At 38.8% G+C, this 20,613-nt stretch overlaps 2 protein-coding genes across 6 annotated transcripts in view; both read left to right on the top strand.

Moving 5' to 3' along the window:
* The window catches only part of ripor1 (RHO family interacting cell polarization regulator 1), a 39,656-nt gene extending 27,401 nt beyond the window's left edge, over window positions 1–12,255 (top strand). Inside the window, 10 exon segments of the mRNA XM_051869685.1 lie at window positions 706–1,659; window positions 4,157–4,293; window positions 4,584–4,740; window positions 5,639–5,774; window positions 6,004–6,165; window positions 6,465–6,623; window positions 8,324–8,520; window positions 9,970–10,053; window positions 10,279–10,369; window positions 10,742–12,255. Of these exon segments, the coding sequence (XP_051725645.1) occupies window positions 706–1,659; window positions 4,157–4,293; window positions 4,584–4,740; window positions 5,639–5,774; window positions 6,004–6,165; window positions 6,465–6,623; window positions 8,324–8,520; window positions 9,970–10,053; window positions 10,279–10,369; window positions 10,742–10,839 (2,175 nt within the window). The 3' untranslated portion in view covers window positions 10,840–12,255.
* A 370-nt stretch (window positions 12,256–12,625) lies between these two features.
* On the top strand, window positions 12,626–20,128 carry ctcf (CCCTC-binding factor (zinc finger protein)). 5 transcript variants are annotated; one of them, XM_051869689.1, is made up of 14 exons: window positions 12,626–13,077; window positions 14,505–14,599; window positions 14,686–14,715; window positions 14,807–15,364; window positions 15,459–15,798; window positions 15,913–16,083; window positions 16,180–16,313; window positions 16,415–16,535; window positions 16,695–16,844; window positions 17,001–17,161; window positions 17,288–17,470; window positions 17,560–17,698; window positions 17,863–18,069; window positions 18,157–20,128. In XM_051869689.1, exons 2-14 carry the CDS (start codon window positions 14,576–14,578, stop codon window positions 18,381–18,383), a joined length of 2,445 nt encoding a protein of 814 aa, XP_051725649.1. In that variant the 5' UTR covers window positions 12,626–13,077; window positions 14,505–14,575; the 3' UTR covers window positions 18,384–20,128. The 5 variants fall into 5 exon arrangements, with proteins under 5 accessions (XP_051725649.1, XP_051725651.1, XP_051725650.1 ...); XM_051869691.1 differs by lacking the exons at window positions 14,505–14,599; window positions 14,686–14,715 and having other exon boundaries at window positions 12,626–14,122; XM_051869690.1 differs by lacking the exons at window positions 14,505–14,599; window positions 14,686–14,715 and having other exon boundaries at window positions 12,631–13,077.
* The last annotated feature ends 485 nt before the right edge of the window (window positions 20,129–20,613 follow it).

The raw sequence follows: 20,613 nt of genomic DNA, 5'->3' as shown, positions 1-20,613 counted from the left end.
AGTGCATTAACTAATGTTAACAAATACAAATGTGTATAACAACAGGATTATTCAAAAGTTTGGGGTTGGTAAGATTTTTTTTTTTTTAAAGAAATAACTGTTTTAATTCAGCAAGGATTCATTAAATTGATTAAAAGTAACAGTAAAGACATTTATAATGTCACAAATTTCTATTCCAAATAAATAATTTTCTTTTAAAACCTCTATTCATCAAAGAATCCTGGAAAAAAGTATCACGGTTTCAACAAAAATATTTTTTGAGCAGCAAATCAGCATATTAGAATGATTTATGAAGAATCATGTGACAATGAAGACTGGAGTAATGATGCTGAAAATCATTTGCCATCACAGGAATAAATTAAAATTTAAAATATGTTAAAATAGATAAGTTATTTAAAATTGTAATAATTTCACATTTTTACTGTTTTACAGTATTTTTGATCAAATAAATGCAGCCTTGGTGATCATAAGACGTTTTTCTAAAATATTAAAAAATCTTTCCAACCCCAAACTTTTGAACGATTGTATGTCTACAGCATTGTCCGTACAACTCTGAATTATTTGAGCGCTGTGTTCCCGCTTTACTCTTTGCTCCACAGAGTTTGATGCTTTGCAGAACATTAACGTGAGTCATGTGAAAGGGTCTTTATTTAAATTATCATAATCATTTGTATTCATCTTCATCATCTATTTCTTCCCCACTAGAATATGTTGAGGAGACAAGAAGAGATGGAAAACGGAACAGCATGGTCAAACTCCTCCGAATCCTCAGATGATTCCTCCAGTCCTCAGCTTTCCTTGGGAATGCGTCACGCACACAAGAACTTAGTACAGCCTGAGGTACAAACTGCTCCTCCTGCCATTGAAATCGCATTTGCACCCCGCGAATCGGCAACCTCTACTCCCACCCGCCTGGCCAATCAAAAAGAAGAGGAGGAGGAAGAAGAGGAGGATCTGAAGAAACCAGCAACAGTCACCACCGAGGCTCCTGTAAAACAGGAAGTGCCCAATGGCCATCCCCGCTATTCTCGCTCCCTTAGCCATATCAGCGAGATCAGCGCAGATGGTGTTTTGACAGACAGACTGGCTGGGGAATCCGTGGAGGCCACTGAAGTAACTTCGGCGGTCTCTTCGGTATTTGTAAGTGACATTGCCATGGATATGCCCCACCGAGCAGAACTATGTTTTGTAGTACCAGACACTCAGGAGATCTGTCCCATTCCTGATCCCTCCAAAAGTGAGCCATCCTGTCCCACTGAGCCACTGAACTGTAAAGTAGAAAGTAGCTCTCCTGCAGAAACCACAGCTTGTGACTCAGCTGAAAAAGCTACAGAGCTGACGTCTAGGCCCTCCTGTGGAGACAAAGACTCTTCCTCCAGTGCTAATACTTTGTCCCAGCAGATGAACAATGGTGCTCCTAGGACTGATTCCTCTTATGAGCCACACCTCACAAAGACACAAACGGATGACCTGCTGGCAGAGAAGTCTGGTTCTTTAGTAGACACCAGACCCATGGGTGGTTTGGAGGAACAATCAGCAGACGGCAATGTGGAGGAAGCCCTTGGTGCCGTTTTGTCCTCCCTTGATGACTACAGAGGCCAGTTCCCAGAACTGCAGGTCTTAGAGCAAGAGCTAAAGCTGTTGGAGGAGGCGCTAACAGTGAGTGCTGCACCTTTTTACTGTTTGTGGGTTTGTTGTTGTGGTTTGGAGTCAGAAAAAAATTGTCCACCAAGTCATGCAATGCAACCAACATGCAGAAGAAAAATATTTTTAATATATATTTTTGTTTTGATTTTGGCTAGATTGCGTTTACATTACACTGAGATCTGATCACAATGCGTCTTCGACTACCTCTGTGCCAAGACACACAGGTTGAATAACATTCTGATCACAAACACATTTACACTTGTCTTTTCAATGTGTGTGTGGACATCATCCGTATACAGGTCGCATGTTAGTGTGTGTGAACAAGCCCTGAGAATCAGTATGCGCCATTGCCTTCACAATTCAGATATCTAGATCGCCATTTTGATTTTTACAAATCTTTTATGAGTTGGAGAAGGTAAAGAAGGTTGAAAATAAGGATAAATTTGCATTAACCTCTGTCCTTTCCATTATGCAGTGGAGCTTCACAGATTTAGGGGCCATTGACACAGAACACATTTTTGCTGTTAAAAACGCAAGATGCAGGTCAGTGGAGCTGAAAAGACGTAAGGTCTGGGGACGTGTTTTTTAAAAGTTGAACTTATTTTAACTTGAGCGCCACATTTTTAGAGCACTGCATCATGCACGAGATGCTTCAAGATATGCAAGCGCAATGGTTAAAAGATTAGTTCACTTCAGAATTAAAATTTCCTGATAATTTACTCACCCCCATCCAAGATGTTTGTCTTTCTTTCTTCAGTTGAAAAGAAATGAAGGTTTTTGAGGATTTTTCTCCATATAGTGGACTTCACCAGTTACTAACGGGTTGAAGGTCCAAATTGCAGTTTCAGTGCAGCTTCAAAGGGCTCTACACGATCCCAGCCGAGGAATAAAGGTCTTATCTACGAAACGATCATTCATTTTCTAAAAACAAAAAAAAAAAAAAAAAAAAATTTCTTAACCACAAATGCTTGTCTTGCATGAGCGATTCGCCACACATTACGTAATCACATTGGAAAGGTCACGCATGACGTAGACAGAAGTACCGAGCAAGTGTTTACAAAGCGAACGTGCAAAGACTAAGTCAAACAGACATTACCAAAAAAGGTAAAACAACGATGTCGGATGATTTTGAAGTTGGAGGAGAAATGAGATGGAGTTTTTCGCCCTGCCACGGTACTTCCGTCTACGTCACATGTGACCTTTCCAACGTGATAATGCGTGCCGCATTGCAGAGCAGAGCAAGATGAGCATTTTTAGTTAAAAAGTGAACCTTTTTTTTTCTTTCTTTTTTAGAAAATTACTAATCATTTCACTAGATAAGACCCTTATTCCTCGTCTGGGATCGTGTAGGGCCCTTTGAAAATGCACTGAAAATGCAATTTGGACCTGCAACCCGTTGAACCCTGTTCAAGTTCATTATATGGAGAAAAATCCTGGAATGTTTTCCTCAGAAATCATAGTTTCTTTTTGACTGAAGAAAGAAAGACAGACATCTAGGATGACATAGAGATGAGTAAATTATTGGGAATTTTTAATTCTGTGAACTAATCCTTCAAACACGTCCGTCCAGCGCGTTTTCGTTGAAAAACAATGGCAAAGTAGCACAGTGTTATGGAAAAACACATTCTGTGCGAATGGCCTCTTGAATGTGAATGGGTGTAGCTCTTCCTGGCTGACTGAGATGTTAGATTCTTGATGCTTTTGGTGCAGAAGCCTTTGGGTGTTCCTTGTATCCATGACCCACGATAACCATCAAAGTCTCAGATCCGGGTTTGGATTCAGAGGCTTTGGTCTTCATCTGTAGAACAATAGAGTTCATCAAAGACGTGTCCCTTGCTTTCACTATTAACCGCTTCATCCTGTGTCTACAGAGGTTTTCCTGGCACAACTTACCTTAGTCATAGACTAAACACAATGTGTCTCTTTCCAGAATTGGCCTTATGAATGTTCCAGGTTTTACAAGTTAAGCTGTATTGATGGTGTCATGTTGTCGATTAACAGATATGATTGCTCCTCGATATGTAAAAACAAACAAACACAGTATTGCGGTTTCCATAGAAGTATATTGCTCAAGGTATTCCGGAGAGTTTTACATCAGAAATGTGCAGATAGGGTGTAACTTGCACAGACAAAGTTAGTGATTCTATCATACAAGCCTCATGTTCACAATTTTTGGCTATATTTTAGAAACAGTGTATATTTAACATTTACAAGTTTACAACTTTACAAGTTTTACAAGTCAAAAATATTCACTTTGGTAGTTGAAAATAATATTATATAATAAAAAATTTAACATTAACTTAAATTCTGGGGGTTCCTTTAGCTAATAATAATAATTTGTTTGTAGTTTTTAATGACCATTTGAAACATTTTACACTTTAAAACAAAGAGTTATTCATTTGTAATTATTTATAAAACTAAAATGATTTATAGTTTACATTTTGTGTGTGTGTGTGTGTGTGTGTGTGTGTGTGTGTGTGTGTGTGTGCGCATATGTGTGTATCTGCAGGTACGAAGTCGCAGTCGCTCATCCAGTGTCAGTTTGACAGTTGAGACGGCTCTTGGAAGCTTTGACTTCCTCAATACATCAGACTTGGAGGAAGAGGAGGAGGAGGAGGATGATGAGAGGCAGAATGTGACAGACAGGTCAGAACTTGAGAAATGTCTCACCTTTCTGCTGTCAAGGGGTATTTTATAGTAAGAAAAAAGAAATCTGGTTCAACTAAGGTTTTTCATCAAAACACATTGCTTCTATAATGTTATGTAACACTACTGCCACCTAGTGCCTTGAAGGACAACCGTTAGTTTGAGCGAATGACTTCACATCTTTATCTCTGTTCAATGCAGTCTCTTTACTTTTTCTGAAAATGTTGTTGTGTTGACATTTTTCTTCTCTTGACGTGTGTTTGTTCTTGTGTGTGTTTTTACTAATACAGCGCAGAGGAGCGGCCAGCGGCTGTGGAGAGCGCAGGAGAGGATGAGGGCTGTGAGGCGCGATGTTGGGACACTCCCTCCGGACCTCTCAGCACAGGCTGCCCGGCTCTAGATCACACCCTGCTGGTCCATCTGAAGAACTGCAGCTCACAGCTGCTGGTCAGTTACTGCAGTCTAATAGTACTTCATAGACATTTGCTTCCATATATGGGGAACAACATGAAATAATCTGAATGTGTGCAAAATTCTGTTCTTTTTTTCTATTGTGTTGAGCATTCATGTAAATATATTATAACCGACAGAAGTATTATACAAACATATGTTCTTGAATTCACTTCTTGATTAAATAATCTTCAATAATAATAATAAAAAAAATGGTCTAAAATGATAAAGTATGTCTAAAGTAAAAAAAAAAAAAAAGTCTTAAATTATCTTCATTTTGAGTGTTTGTCTACATGCATATGTGTGTGATTAATTAGGATTAATTTGATTATTAGCACATAGTCAAACCAAAAATTATTCAGATATTTTTTTATATATTTTTACTAGTGGGTGCAGGACACTATAGTTCATTTATGTAAGTGAGGATAGCAAAATAAAGTAAACTGTGACATATTATACCCAAAAATTCTTCATACAGTGGACTACCAGTAAAATTGATAAAAATTTGGAACCAAAAATTATTCAGACACTTTGACCTGACCATGTTTTGCTTAAGTGTTATTTGACATAATTAACATTTATTTTTTTCTGACACAGTTTAACTCTGAGATCTTGTCATATTTTATTACCATTTTTAAACTATAGTGAATAAACTGTATTAATGAATGAAATGTTCAAGGTGTCTGAATAAATTTTGGTTTGACTGTATATTAAATAGAAGACAGTTTATATATACTTCAAACATAAAAATCCCCAGTAGTGTGTGTGTATGTGTGTGTATATATATATATATATATATATATATATATATATATACTACTGGGGATTTTTATGTTTGAAGTGTTTTCACTGTCTGAGCAACTGTATTCATACTCTGTTTTGTTTTTGTAAACAGAGGTTAGGCACATTCGGGCCTCTGCGCTGTGGGGAGATGTACGCCCTGGACCGACTTCTCAGGGAGGCGAGAGTCCTCGAGCTCATACGATGGGTTGTGAAGGACTCAAGGGGCGGAGTCATCCAACCAGAGGAGAGTGAGTTTCGCAGGTTTTTATATCAAACTGTTATATAACTTAGTTTTCTCTCTGTGGTTCTTCCTTTGTATCTCAACTGCGTACTCTTATTTCTGTGCAAATGTTCATACATTATTTTTCATGCATCACAGATCTTACATTATACAACAGAATGTTATTTCACATATTTGTCACTAATTTTCCTTACAACCACCGTAATTTCTGACATTCTCTTTGTATGTCGGAGCAGTTGTTCCTCAGTTAGATCAGTGCCAAGGGGCTGTGTTGCTATGGCGGCAGTGCACGGATGGCTGCAGTGTGTACAGCAGCTCCACAGAGGCCTTCTTACAGGCGCTCAGCGACGCTTATGCCAGTAGACTCCCAGAAAGAGGAGTCGGCTTCACAGATACAGGTATGTATGTGTGTGTGTGTAGTGTATTAATGCATTAACTAGCACTGGAAATTAGTTATTGGCAGATTTATTGATTATCATTATTGATTACTAAATTGAAATCGCTGTACAATCCATTAATCAACATAAATTACAACCTTAACTATAACATCCTGTATTTCATCTCCTGGAAGCATTTCATCTGCTGCTAATCATTGTTTCTGATGTAATTCTGAAGTGTCTAAATTTCAGTAGACTTTATCAGATTGTCTTTTGAAGCTCTGTTACACTGAACTTGTGTGTGTGTGTGTGTATGTTAGTGTTTCTGCGTCTGCTGGAGCGGATCCTGGAGAGGAAGCTGCCCAGGCGTGCAGGAGGTGCGTCCAAAGAGACTCTCACCCTCTTCCAGTTTTGGAGCTACCTGGAAGCAGAGGGGGTGAATGACTTGGACACACACATTCCTGAGTTGGCTGAAGAAGGTATATTTGAGGGGCCAAATGAAGGCCTCTGACAGTCTGCAAAAGCATCCTAAGCTTCATTTCTGCTCATTTATAAAAATTGCCCCACTAAAAAAATTACATAGGCCTACCATTGAATCTTAACTGTCCTATCATTACCTGGATGATCAACGACTGTTTTCATGTTTTGCGATAGTTGTTTGTGAGTCCCTTGTAATTGTAAAAAAGGTAATTGCGACTTACCTCACCACTTTTTTCCTCGCAATTGCGAGTTTGCATCTCACAATTCTGACTTCTTTTTTTGCAATTCTGACTTTTTTTCTCAAAATTGAGAGTTTATATCTCAGAATTCTGACTTTTCTCAGTTTTGCTTGTTTATATCTCATAGTTCTGACTTCATAACTCAAAATTGCAACTTTATATCATGCGGTTCTGAGAAAAATGTCAGAATTGTGAGATAAAAAGTCTAAATTACCTTTTTGTGTTACATACTAATTAGTATTCCAAAGTATTTTAAAGTATTTAGAGTTACAAAATTGGGTAATCTAACGAAACACGTCACAAAATACTTTTTAAAGCATGTATTTTGTAATCTGTAGCGAAATACATTTTAAAAGTAACCTACCCAGCCCTGTTTGTTACATTGTTACACAGGTGGTATATAACAGGAAGTGAGAATGAAATTGCTGATAACTCGTTTCAGCAGTGCAGAATCATTTCTTTCTTTTAGGAGACAGTAACTTTATTTGTCATACACTTTGATCTTTGCAGACCTTTTACATTCACAAACAGCTATATTACACACAGCATCAAAGGTAGTATTAGAAAAAGCATAATAGGGGCACTTTAAAATAGAAAACAGCGATTTTAAATAGTAATAGTATTTCACAGTATTACTGATTTTACTGTATTGTTGATCAAATAAATGCAGCCTTGGTGATCATAGACACTTTCAAAAACATAAAAAAAAAATCTTACCAACCCCATTTTTTTTTTAAACAGAGTAATTCAAGATTTATTTTTTATGGCATGGACTGTTTTATTATTAAGCATAAATCTAATATATATATATATATATGGTCCTTTAAAAACAAAATACTATTTGCCAAATGGGTAATAAAAAGATCACAAAAGAAAACTATTTCCCTTCCAGGTTGTACATTTTAAGTGGCAAAACTGATTTGTTTTCAAAATAGAATTACATCTTATTTTACGTAGTTTTTTTAAAACTAGTTTTTAGCTCACCATTAATGTTACTGCATTCAGCACCTATTTTGACCAGCAGTACAGCCATTTGAGACCTCCAGCATAAAAATAACTGTCAGTGTAACAAGACATGAGTGAATGCTTAATGCTTGAGAGAGAAAAAGTGATCAGAGATGTTATTGAATGCAAAATCCAATTTACACAAAGTTTATTACATCACCAGAAATTGAGAGCTTTGAAAATGAACAATCTCTGGTCACTGCTGTTTGTTGCTGCAGATTGTTGTGAAGTGTGAACGCCCTTAAGTGTTAATGGACTACCCGTCTATTCTTAAACATTAGCAAGAGTGATTGTGCAATGCATCTGGAGTAGTATCAACCCCTCCCAACGCCCCCATTCAACCTCTCAGTCGTTGTGGTTTCTTGGTGCATCTTTCCACTCCTCCCCCGCCTCATGTTTTCTCTGCAGTGTATCTGTTTCATCCATGTCTCTCTTTCGTTCTCCTTCTCCTGCAGTGTGGCTAGTTCAATGCCTGCAGTCTGGAGATCAGGATGTTCTGGTAAAATCTTTGAAGAAGCCTCCAGAGTGTAGTCTGAAGAGGGAGGGCTTGCGGGCAGTCAGTCTGCTGCTGAGGGATCCGAGGGGGAAAGTGTGCAGTGCAGCCAGCTCCCTGCTGCGAAGTCTAGCTGACCAAACCCGCCACAGGGAGAGGGTAAGAAGTGCTCTTAACCATCCTCCTGCAAACTCTCTGCTTGTACTTTAGATGAATATTTCAACAGATTTGCAGGACAAATGAACTTCAGGAACTTATACATCCATGGTTATTTGTCCACCGCTAGTCAAAAGTTGCATGCCTGCTTACTTATAATTACTATTTTCCACATTTTAAAGTATAATAATAAAGTATAGGCTCAAATATAAGCATAATACTTTTCCACAAAAGCAATATCACAAGTTTAAGTATAAGCTGTGAGATCACAGGGTTTTTAAGATCATGAGAAACATTAAGGGGCCATTTACACGACACGTTTACATGAAAACTTTTTATGCGTTTTGGACATTCATTTACATGACAACGGCGTTTTGAAAACGGTTTTGAAAGTGCAAGTTTTTGAAAACGATACCGTTATCCTCTCTGTGTAAACTACAAAAACAGGAATTTGTGAAAACGATGACGTCATGCACATGTGTATTATCTTTACAAAGTGACATCGCCAACTACTGGCCTGGCATGCATAATACAGCGTCCACAATGTTGCCATCTGTACGCAAAAAAATGCAAAGGAAAAATGTTTCAGTTTTTAGTACATCGTTGTCTTGCAAACATACCCTCATTCTACAAAATGTGTCCAAACTTTCCCACGCTACATGCTAAATTCCCCCCATTTCTACATTTAAACCTTTTCTGTCATCTAACTCCATGGTTATAATTAACTAAAACTAAAACCATAAAAACAATTTCATTACTTGTCTTGAAATGTCTTGTCTTGAAACATAATAAAACTATTATAATAATAGTTAAATAACAATAATAATAATAATAATAATAATAATAAATAAAATAATTTTAGCTAATTCAGCTAGTTGCAAAAGCAACTTTTCTCATTTTTGTTTAAAGTTGAAGTACTAAAATAACAAATTAAATAAACTAAAAGTAAAACTTATAAAAACTATATAAACAAACACAACAAAATTAATAAAACTAACTAAAATGAAAATGAAAACTTGTACTATATAAAAATATAAAAGTAAAATTTTATTTAAAATATGAACAAACACTATAGTAGTATATCAATGATACTAAAATAACATTGTGTAACACTCAAAGTTCATCAAAAAAAAATGTAATACTTTAACAAATCTCAGAAAGAATATACATTTTTCATACTGTACATAATGTTGTGATTAGCAGCATTTAAAGTGATAGATTTTAGCTTTTAGTGTTATATTTTTAATGTATTTTATTATATTATTTAATGTTTTAGTCAAAACAGTACATCAAATGTATAATTTTAACACTGGTATTGGCCAGAATGTTAATATTGGTGCATCCCCAATCATCACAAATAAATGCAGTAAGAGTAAAAGTTGTAATGCTTTGTCATTCAGAAAGGATTTTGATTGAATCCACTCAGTGTCTCTCATTATTGTTCTATCTCAGGCACTGGTGAGCTGTCTAGAGTTGCTGGAGGATGAAGGCGTTGAGACGCGAGTGTGTGGATGTAAAGCACTCGCATGTCTGAAGGTCAGTTCATGCATGGCTAAACATCTCTCCTCAATAACCCAGCGCCACTAAATCAACGTTTATTTTTCCCCCACACTGTTTATATATATGCTTACATAACTTTAAGAACCTGCTGGTTAGATGTGCTGTAGTGATTTGAGTGGGAATCAGATTATATGCAGCATCACACCTCAGTGTTGGTGGAGGACTTTAAGTAAAGTGTCTGTCCGTGTTTGTGCATCACAGGCCAAAGAGAGCATTGAGCAGTTGGTGTATCTGTGCCGGACAGATAAGGAGGATGTGAGGGATGCTGCCAAACAAGCTCTGCTTGTGCTAGGTAAGCAGTGAATGAACTAAACAACAGGAAATGGACTGGTAGAGGAAAGATCAGTAATGAAAGTGAAAGCATGGATCTGCTGCAAATGTGAACTAATGTGTTCTAAATGTGGTCCCACGGTGAGTCATGGAAAAGATCAGAATATCATTCCAGGTCCAGAAAAATATATTATTATAGTTTTGCAGTCTGCATAAAGTATATTTCAAAAACATAAATTGATTTAAAAAAAATATAATCATAAAATAGTTATTCATAATCAATTTGTGATCATCATTTTGCGATTAAATGCTAAAAAAAGTGTAGTCAAAGTTGTTGACATTTTAGAGAGGAGGACAATGTCTCTTATTTCCATTTCATTTGTTTTAATTGCAGGTGAGGAGGGGAAGATGGCCCATCGACACCTTGAGTCCTCACAAGATGGAATGTCCCGCCTTTTTGCACCCGGCAGTATGGCCAGTACGGCTTTCTAACACAATCAACTGGCCGATACTTGTCAAAAACAATGTACTTGTGTTTCAGTATCCTCACCGTCCTGATCATGCCAATTGCAAACTATTAAATGCACACTATTAAAAACGTATCAAACAGTTTAAAATGACACAAATCAGCGTGATCACACTCTTATAGATAAGAGTGTCTGCATTGTCCTCAAAGACATGGACGGATGCTATACAATCATTAGACAAAGAGGACTTGTATGTCAGTCTGTATGTTATTAATATTTTGGACATGGCCTAAGATGAACTACTGTAAAGTGATGAGGTAAGATACATAGGTGGATTTGGGTTTATAAACAATGTTTTGCTGCCTTAAGTTTCGGCCCAATGGTGTTGCCTTCATGATTCATAGAATGAAGCTGGACCCTAGTCAGCAGTACAAGTGATAACTGATAGTGATGGGAGATAAAGTGTTATTTTCACTTTATCAATGCAAGTAGCCAGTGACTACCTGCAGAGTACATAGATAATCTGATTGTCCACTTTGTGAAGAGTGCTTATGTGTGTGTACATATTGATTGGAGAATGTATGTTGATAGCTGAGGGGGGGGGGTTCACACCTCAGAAAGTAGGATGGGGATCTTGGGAAGCATTTCCTTATTAATCCCAAACTTTCATAGGGACCTTGTTGCCATAAAAGTGTAACAGTGCCATTCCATACTGTCATATTCTTTACTGATACAGAATATATATCTATATCCCATTGGAAGTGTAAATGTTTTGTGTTGTAATTTAGTTTAAATGTTTAAATGCTCAATAGCAAATGCAGATCTGATTTGATTCACCATGCACTTCGCATTTAAGCCACTGGCAATGTAATATCTGCTGTAAAAGTGGTGAAGCTGTCCATTTTTTATTAATTTTTGAAGATGTCATCATTATTATGAGTGAAAGCTGTAAACAGTGGTGAATATTGCCTTTTGCGATAGGTTCCGACAACCTCTCCATGCTTGTGATCTTAAGAATGGCCATAGATCATGTTTGACTCAGAGCATTTCTCCAGTGCTGCTAGACTGAAAGGTTCTGAGTTGGAACCAGGGAAGGTTCATTCATTTTTACATAACATTATTTTCTAGTTCAATCTGTTCCAGACTTCAATATGACAAAGAACGCCTCTTCAGTGTATAAGTGCCTCAAATTAGTATGGGGAGCAAGAGAATGAGATAGATAGACTTTATTTAAAACTCAAGACTGCGGTTTAGGATTGCAAACTGCAGAACAGATTTAAATATATTTTTCATTATTATCTACAGATTGTGCAGCATTAAAGAACTGATTTACTTTTGATTGTTTTTTTTGTTTTTATTTACTCTAAATATGTATATTGTCTGACAAGGATATTGTTGACATCAACTGTAAAGGAAATTATTAAAATTATGAACACTAAAACTTGTCTGACTTATTTATTAACAAATTTGATATGTTATATGTCAAAGAAAATTTGAAAATAAAGGGATTACATACGTTTCCACATGCTCAAATGGACAAATTCAATAATAAAGAAATCAACATCAATGAAAACATTTAAGTTTTACATAACAGGAGTCCATTATACAATAGTGTATTGATTATACTAGGGTTCCCACACTTGCTGACAACTCAATTATTTTATGATTTTTCTAGTTGTTTGTGAATACATATTAAAGATTTAAAAAAAAAAAAAAAAAAAATCAGAAATCAGAGTTTTAAGAGATCACACACACATGTATGTGTTTTATATGTATACTATAAAAAACACGACATTTTAAGATGTTATTAATATACAGATTTTATTAAAATTTTAGTCTTTCACACTGATAATTCCAATTTGGGACTGTGGGAACACAGTTAAGCTATTCTATTCTCTTCTAATACCTTCTTATATTATAATAAGAGGATCAAATACTGCAATGTTAAACATACTTTGATACAAATTTGACTTAACGTCTAAAAAAAGCCCACATCCCGTAATTCAAAAGTAGCGCCCCACACGGCCAATCCGCACACTGCTTTTGTTTACAGCCCTCCCCCTCGCCACCGCCCCCCTGCGTGAAGCGCATGCGCAACAGCCGCTAAGGGCCGCCATTTTGTGCGGAGCCTACTCTGCAAAAGCGGGAGAGGATTAAAACCGCCGGAGGTGAAGGACGCAATTTTACTCCGTCTCGTACTAAAGGAAGAACAAACCCTGGGCTTTCTGTCGAATTCAACGCGAGAGTAAATCACCAAAAGCAGGTAAAACAGCGCTACTTTTCCGAAAGGGGGGAGTTTTGCAGGAGCTTTAATCGGCCTCTAGGTGTCACGATGGGGCTCCCAGTCCAGGCGGCTGGCGGGGGGTGTTTGTCTCCCTCTATCGTTATCGAAAATTTAGCAAAAAACATTTATAACCCAGAAGTTCGGGCTTCAGCCCGATTATTAAGCACTATTGAAACTATATCAGACTGCATTTTACCAAGATGCCATTATTTAACGCCAGGATGTTTGCTTCAATCTTTAGGCCAGGCGTCCATTTTCTGTTTCTTCTCTTTGTTTCCTGTCTTTAGAAACCCGCCGTTTCTGCACGCGCACTTAGCCAACCAGCTAATATACCTCTTAAAGTTGACTAGTTTCCAACCATACAACGACCAAATAGTTTAGAACAAGCACCTAAATTCACAAACGTCAAATTCGCGAGGTTTTACTCTTAATGTGTGCTATTTTAAGCAACAAAACATATTTTAGCTAGCGCCTATCGCTCTGTTCGCGCCCCTCCTCGAGCAGTTAAATTCAAACCCGAGACGAAGAAACATTGACCCGGTTTGGCGATAATAAAGTCCCATTACGACGGCCTCAGTTCGCTCTTCGGTCCTTATCACTCCTGGAAGCCGAAATAACGGGTTTAAGCCTAAATTAAATAACAAATAAATGCATCTTTGGTGATTTAGCATCCGTTCTGCCGCCGATGCTAGCGTATTGCGCAGATTAAAATCAAACGAGGAAGATGCCGTTGCTAAACTATACCGATAGCCATTTTCGATAAGTAGGACCGAGCCTCGCCGTACACTCCCCGAATCCCAGAGTTTATCGCCTGAAAACAGCCGAATCGCCGCAGTCGTCGGTCTCAGTGCGACCGCTCACTCTTATTGAAAAGACTAACCTCAAGCAACAAACGACTGAAGGGATAAAAACTGTAGAGAGCTCCCTCTACAACCCGACTGGTAGTGGTACAAAAACACGATTAACCATCGCAGAATGCCCTCTTGCTGTGGAAAATCATAAGGGTGTTTTAAAACGTGTGAAGGTAAGGATAGTGGCACACATTTACACCTTTTTGTCGGTTTAGTGGGTTGGTGGCCAAATGCGCGCGATCATGAGGAAGTAGAAGCGAATCGGTTCAGAATCAGATGATGCTTTCTGGCTCCGAATCAAGAGTTCAAAACGTGGTTTTGGTTTAATAAAACTCATGTTTAAGTTGTAAGTTTTCCAAGGTTATGTATAGTGTATGTATATGTGTGTGTATGTCTAAGTATGTGTATTATTTTTATATATATATATTTATATTTATTTATAAATGTATAAATAAACCAACCAGAAACAGTGGTGTGATCAAGAAAAGAACGCTGTAAACTGAAATTAAGTTTTGTTTTGCACATTGATGGATTAATTTGTTTGCATCCCAACAGGTTGAGCTAGGTAGTAAGAAGCAGAGTTGAGACAGTTAGAACGTTCATCGGAGGCAGACAGTGGTAGAGAGATGAAGTATTCCTTTTTGATGCAGGTAAACTCACAGTACTCTATACAAACAACAAACTCATGGATACCTATGGAAGTGCCAACTCAACTCTTTTGTTCACCATTTGCAAGGTTGATAGCAGCCTGTCTCAGTGTGTGTATGTAAGTAAACTACAGATTGCAGTCAGGTAGGAAAACTTTAGCATCTTGCATTTAGTGTTGCGTTCTAACTTTTCACTTTCAATTGCAATAGGTATTACCCATGGAAGGGGGACCGACTGAGGCAGTGGTGGAAGATGCAGGGGATGCTTTCAAGGCCAAGGAATGTAAGACATACCAAAGGCGACGAGAAGATGAGGAAGTAGGAGCCGAATTGCTGCAGGCTGCTGGGTTAGAGCAAGCCCAGGTTGAAGGAGAGCCTGTGGTGGAGGCCCAGCAACAGTTGGTCGAGAGTGTCGTTAATGTCAACAGCAGTGTGGAGATGATGGTGATGGACTCCCTGGACCCTGCCCTCCTCCAGATGAAGACAGAAGTCATGGAGGCTGCTGTCGGAGCACCTGTTGGTGCTGCCCATGAAGCCACGGTTACAACTGTCGATGACACTCAGATCATCACTCTGCAGGTAGTGAACATGGAGGAGCAGCAGTTGGGCTTGGGAGAGTTGCAGCTAGTGCAGGTGCCTGTTTCTGCTGTGCCCGTCACTGCTGCCACTGTGGAAGAGCTGCAAGGGACACTGGTTGATGCCACTGCCATGCCTAAAGATGGGGAGCCTGTCATCTGTCACACCCTGCCATTGCCTGAGGGCTTCCAGGTTGGCCATAATTTCCGTTTTGAACAGACTATGGTTTTAAATGATATGTGCTCTGACTATCTGGTGAATCTAAATGTTACATCTTCTCTTACAGGTGGTCAAGGTGGGTGCAAATGGAGAAGTGGAAACTGTGGAGCAAGATGAGCTCCAGGCCCAAGAGGATCAGCCTCCACAGCAGGAGGAGGAGGAGATGGCTGAAGCCCAAAATGAAGACCCCACGTGGTCTAAAGATCCAGATTACACACCCCCTGTTAAAAAGGTTAAGAAGACTAAGAAAAGCAAGCTGCGCTACAACACGGAGGGCGATAAAGACATGGATGTGTCTGTGTATGACTTTGAGGAGGAGCAGCAGGAGGGACTGCTCTCTGAAGTCAATGCTGAGAAAGTTGTGGGTAATATGAAACCGCCCAAACCAACCAAAATCAAAAAGAAAGGTGAGAATGTGTGATGCATACAGAATGCACAGTCTCTTGCATTATATTAAAGTTTAATCTCAATATCAGATCTGTGTTGGGTCTAAATCAATTGATTTTCTCTGCTGCATACAGGTGTTAAGAAGACATTCCAGTGTGAGCTGTGCAGTTACACCTGCCCGCGCCGTTCCAATCTGGATCGCCACATGAAGAGCCACACGGATGAGAGGCCTCACAAGTGCCATCTTTGTGGACGAGCCTTCAGGACTGTGACATTGCTGAGAAACCATCTCAACACCCACACAGGTACGTGGTCTCCTGTCAATCAATCAGTGGAAAGGACCATATAGGCTCTCAAATGTGAATTTGAAATTGAGCCAACCTTTTTATTCTTTCTGACAGGCACCAGACCACATAAGTGCACTGACTGTGACATGGCCTTCGTCACCAGTGGAGAGCTGGTGCGACACAGACGCTACAAGCACACTCATGAGAAACCATTCAAGTGCTCCATGTGTGACTATGCCAGTGTTGAGGTTGGTCTGATGGCATCACAATTAGATTTTATGGAAAAATGCATGCACTTTTTGATTCCCTATGCTGTGCCTGAATTAACCTGAACCTTGACACGTTTCAGGTTAGCAAGCTGAAGCGGCACATTCGCTCCCACACTGGAGAACGTCCGTTCCAGTGCAGTCTGTGCAGCTATGCCAGCAGAGATACCTATAAGCTGAAGAGACATATGAGGACCCACTCAGGTCAGCAGCCCTTACCATCTCTCAGATAATTAAAAAATTTTTATTTTATTTATTTATTTATTTATTTTTTATTCTGTTTATTAAATAGAATTGGCTTGATAAAATTGACTTGAATTTTGGGACAATGGTTTTTTTTTTTTTTTTTTGTCTGTCCTACAGGAGAGAAGCCCTATGAGTGCTATATCTGTCATGCTCGTTTTACCCAGAGTGGTACCATGAAGATGCACATTCTGCAGAAGCACACAGAAAATGTGGCAAAATTTCACTGCCCCCACTGCGACACAGTTATTGCTCGCAAGAGCGATCTCGGTAAGATTGTTTTGTTCAGCATTTACCATTTTGTAATTTGTGATGGCTGATTATAGGTTTTTTTTTTTTTTTTTTTTTTTTTTTTAAAGCAATGACAGCTTGGAACATACTTGTGGTGTATTGAGGTTCACATGTTTTAATTTGTGCCCATTGCAGGTGTGCACCTCCGTAAGCAGCATTCCTACATTGAGCAGGGCAGGAAGTGTCGTTACTGTGATGCTGTGTTCCATGAGCGCTATGCTCTCATCCAGCATCAGAAGTCCCACAAAAATGAGAAACGCTTCAAGTGTGACCAGTGTGACTATGCGTGCCGTCAGGTCAGACAGCTCATGCAAACTTCACTCCAATAAATGAAATGGGTTTAATAGTTCAGCATATAAGCATTTGTTAATTACAGTGTTTGAAACTCTATTTAATTTACTCTGTGTTCTCCTTGCTAACAGGAGCGTCACATGGTCATGCACAAGCGCACCCATACTGGGGAGAAGCCATACGCCTGCAACCAATGTGAGAAGACTTTCAGGCAGAAACAGCTCCTGGATATGCACTTTCGGCGCTACCATGACCCCAACTTTGTACCCACATCCTTTGTTTGCACCAAGTGCGGAAAGACCTTCACTCGCAGGGTATGGTACTTTTGAAAGAGGTCAGGTGAATTTCATGGCGCCACTGGATACAGTAAACGGTGTTTAACAAATTGAATGTCTTTTAACAGAATACTATGGCCAGACATGCAGAGAACTGCACTGGTATGGATTCTACTGATGGAGAGAATGGAGCTCCACCTAAAAGGGCTCGTGGTGGCAGAAAGAGGAAGATGCGCTCTAGAAAGGATGATGATGACGATGATAGCGGTGAGAAGCTTGGCTCTAGTTCTGCTGCTATACAGGGGTTACTTTAGTAGTTGAACAAATACTTGATTCTGAACTTAGAATGCATATGATTATTAGATTATCAGAATGGAATGCATATGATTTATTGTTTTATGAAAACTTTAACTGTCGCCTGAAAATCTCAGATGAGCATGGAGATCCTGACCTTGATGACATTGATGAAGAGGAAGAGGATGAGCCTCTTGATGATGAGCAGATGGATGTGGAACAGGCTCCACCCAGCGTTCCCATCCCCGCACCAGCTGAACCTCCTGTCAAGAGGAAACGGGGCAGACCCCCCAAGAACGCACCCAAGGCATCTCCTACAAAGTCTATCGCCAAAACCACCACAGGTAATGTATGCTCTTCTGCATATGAAGATAAACCATTCAAAATCTTTTAACAGGGTTAAACTAAATGACCCTCTCTGCTTCTCCTAGCAGCTGCTGCCATTATCCAGGTGGAGGATGAAAGCACAGGGGCCATTGAGAACATCATTGTGAAGAAGGAGCCTGAGGGCTCTGATGCAGTTGTAGCTGCCCAGCCAGTGGTAGAGGAAGTGGAGGCAGTCGAGGCTGGTGTAGAAACAGTGCAGCTAGCTGTCCCTGAAGCTGCACCTAATGGTGATCTTACTCCTGAAATGATCCTTAGCATGATGGACCGGTGATCTGGGGATATGTGTGCGCACACAGGCTGATCACACATGCTTGCATAAATGCACATCCCCATATGTGTCCCCTGAATATATATATATATACATATACACACATGCTCACATCCTTTTTTTTTTTTTTTTCTTCCCCTCACCTCCTTTAATTCCACGCCAAGTCCTCATGTCCTGCATCAAATCTCTTAAGGACTCCATTGTTCCGCTACCTTTTCCTATAAAACCCTACTTAAATTTTGTCTTCTCATGACGGATCACAAAGCTGCGCTTTTCTACTGTTTCTATCACACCAGTAGTTCAACTGCTGAGTTTTTTTTTTTTTTTTTTTTGCTGTGTACTTTGTACGTGGAGAGGCCAGATGATTTTTTTTTTTTTTTTTTTTTTTTTTTTTTTTTGAGAGCAGGAATGTCTCTGACATTACATGGTATAATACATGCATCTAGACTTTTCTTTACCCATCTAACCTTCTGTCTTCATTTGTCATTTTAAATCTGACATTACCATGGCAATATTGAGAAACAATATCATTTTGTGCCTGGTCAAGCCTTGATATCTAGAATCGCTGTCACTGCTGTAGAAAATCCTCTCAATGTTTGACATTAATGATGACTTTTATTCGCTGTTTGTTCCTCATGTGCTCTTTCACTGGTCACAGATGATAATGTTAGAGAGCGTAGAAATGTAGCCGCCTAATTATCAAGCCAGGGACGATGACATCCATCCATATGTTAAAAAAAAAACCTGCGGTTGATAAATTTGTACAAAAAAGGTCATCTTGGCTAGTCTTGCTTGTAAATAATTTTTATTTTCTGTTTTATTATGAACATTTTAATCTTTTTCTAGTGAATTGATGACCTTGAATGCTAGGGCAATGGCTTTTAACAGTAGTTGTTTGGAAACATGCCATTGAAAGCTTTCAAATTACTTGTGGGGCAAAATAAAAGCCTGAACAATCATGTAGGCTGCATAACCCCTTTTCTTTCTGTCCCTCTGTCGCTTGAATCGTTGCATTTGAGTCTGCTCAACTCGCTTGATGGGGAGGGGTTGCTTAGTCTTTTTCCGAGAGAGTGGCTTTAATATTGTTCCACCTGACAAATAGGCTTCCTTGTTGGATTTTGTTCTAGCTTTTGTAAAAGGAGGAAAAGGGACAGATCTGGGCAGGTACAGCAACATGCATGTCTCCAATCTTTTTGATCTGTTTTGATGTGGTCGTGTTCCCAACAACCACCCCTAATATTAAATAAAAACTATGTGACCCGAGTTGTTAGTTTCATGGGATTCTGGAAGGAGACTTAAAGTTTACAATAGGTTTTTCAGACCACATTTAATTTAAGAAGTTTAATACGAGTGTTCGAGGAAGCTATTTTGATACGAACTGTTTCTAGAAGAGGAAGCTTGGATAGGATATTTGTAAAAAGTTGTCACTTGTTCAAAAGAGCAATGTCCTTATTTCTGATTATTTGTTTTTCTGATTCAGAATGAAGTTTTCCTCCAACATGTAATTGCATTTAAATTGCTTTCTTTTTTAAGCTCTTAAAATTCTAGGTTAATGCTTCTTGGTTTTTTTTTTTTGTTTGTTTTGTTTTGTTTTTTAACCTAGCTGTACTGTTTGAATTTTACAATGGTCAGAAAAAAACAACCTTATAAAGACATTTATTATGGCTGGGTGGAGTATAGAGGGCCTATAAGGTAAGATGGTGTGGAGAATGTATTGCTGTACAGCTAATAAAAGAATATTGTCCTAATTCAGTGTTTGTCTTTTTTGCCACCTTTTGTTTTGTTCTTAACAGCTGCATGGTTTAATTCTGTGCCTAGTTACATGGTTACGATAAGGAATCTTGCATTTGCATTTAAATTATGATTTGACTGGTACCAGTAAAATGGTCAATCTACACTATTGTTAAAAATATGACAAGCAGCTGAAAGAAAATACAGCAGAAGAAAATTATTTTTTGGAGGAAATAAAGTCATTTGTTTTCAGTTCATTTAAAAATGTAAGCTATTTACCAGTATGTCAACTAGTAGGGGTGTAACGATATTCAAAACTAACCGAAAAACCGCGATACACCACCCACGGTACGAACCGTGATACGCTCATGGCGTACTGAACGCGCCCCGCCCAGTCCTGGCCCATTGCATCTACACGAAGGCTGCGTCCGAAAACCGGAAAATGCTGCCTTCGGAGGACACATTTCAAGGTAGGAAGGCATCAAGGCTCCTCCGATTCCAG

This window comes from Ctenopharyngodon idella, chromosome 18 (genome assembly GCF_019924925.1).
Source record: "Ctenopharyngodon idella isolate HZGC_01 chromosome 18, HZGC01, whole genome shotgun sequence".
NCBI classification, from domain to species: Eukaryota; Metazoa; Chordata; class Actinopteri; order Cypriniformes; family Xenocyprididae; genus Ctenopharyngodon; species Ctenopharyngodon idella.
This window is presented reverse-complemented; position numbering and strand designations above follow the sequence as displayed.

Coding starts and splice junctions, on each gene's coding strand:
- ctcf (XM_051869687.1), top strand. CDS start 14,635: ATGGATACCTATGGAAGTGCCAACTCAACTCTTTTGTTCACCATTTGC. Junction 16,314..16,414: donor GTGACTATGCCAGTGTTGAG/GTTGGTCTGATG, acceptor GACACGTTTCAG/GTTAGCAAGCTGAAGCGGCA. Junction 17,162..17,287: donor GTGACTATGCGTGCCGTCAG/GTCAGACAGCTC, acceptor CCTTGCTAACAG/GAGCGTCACATGGTCATGCA.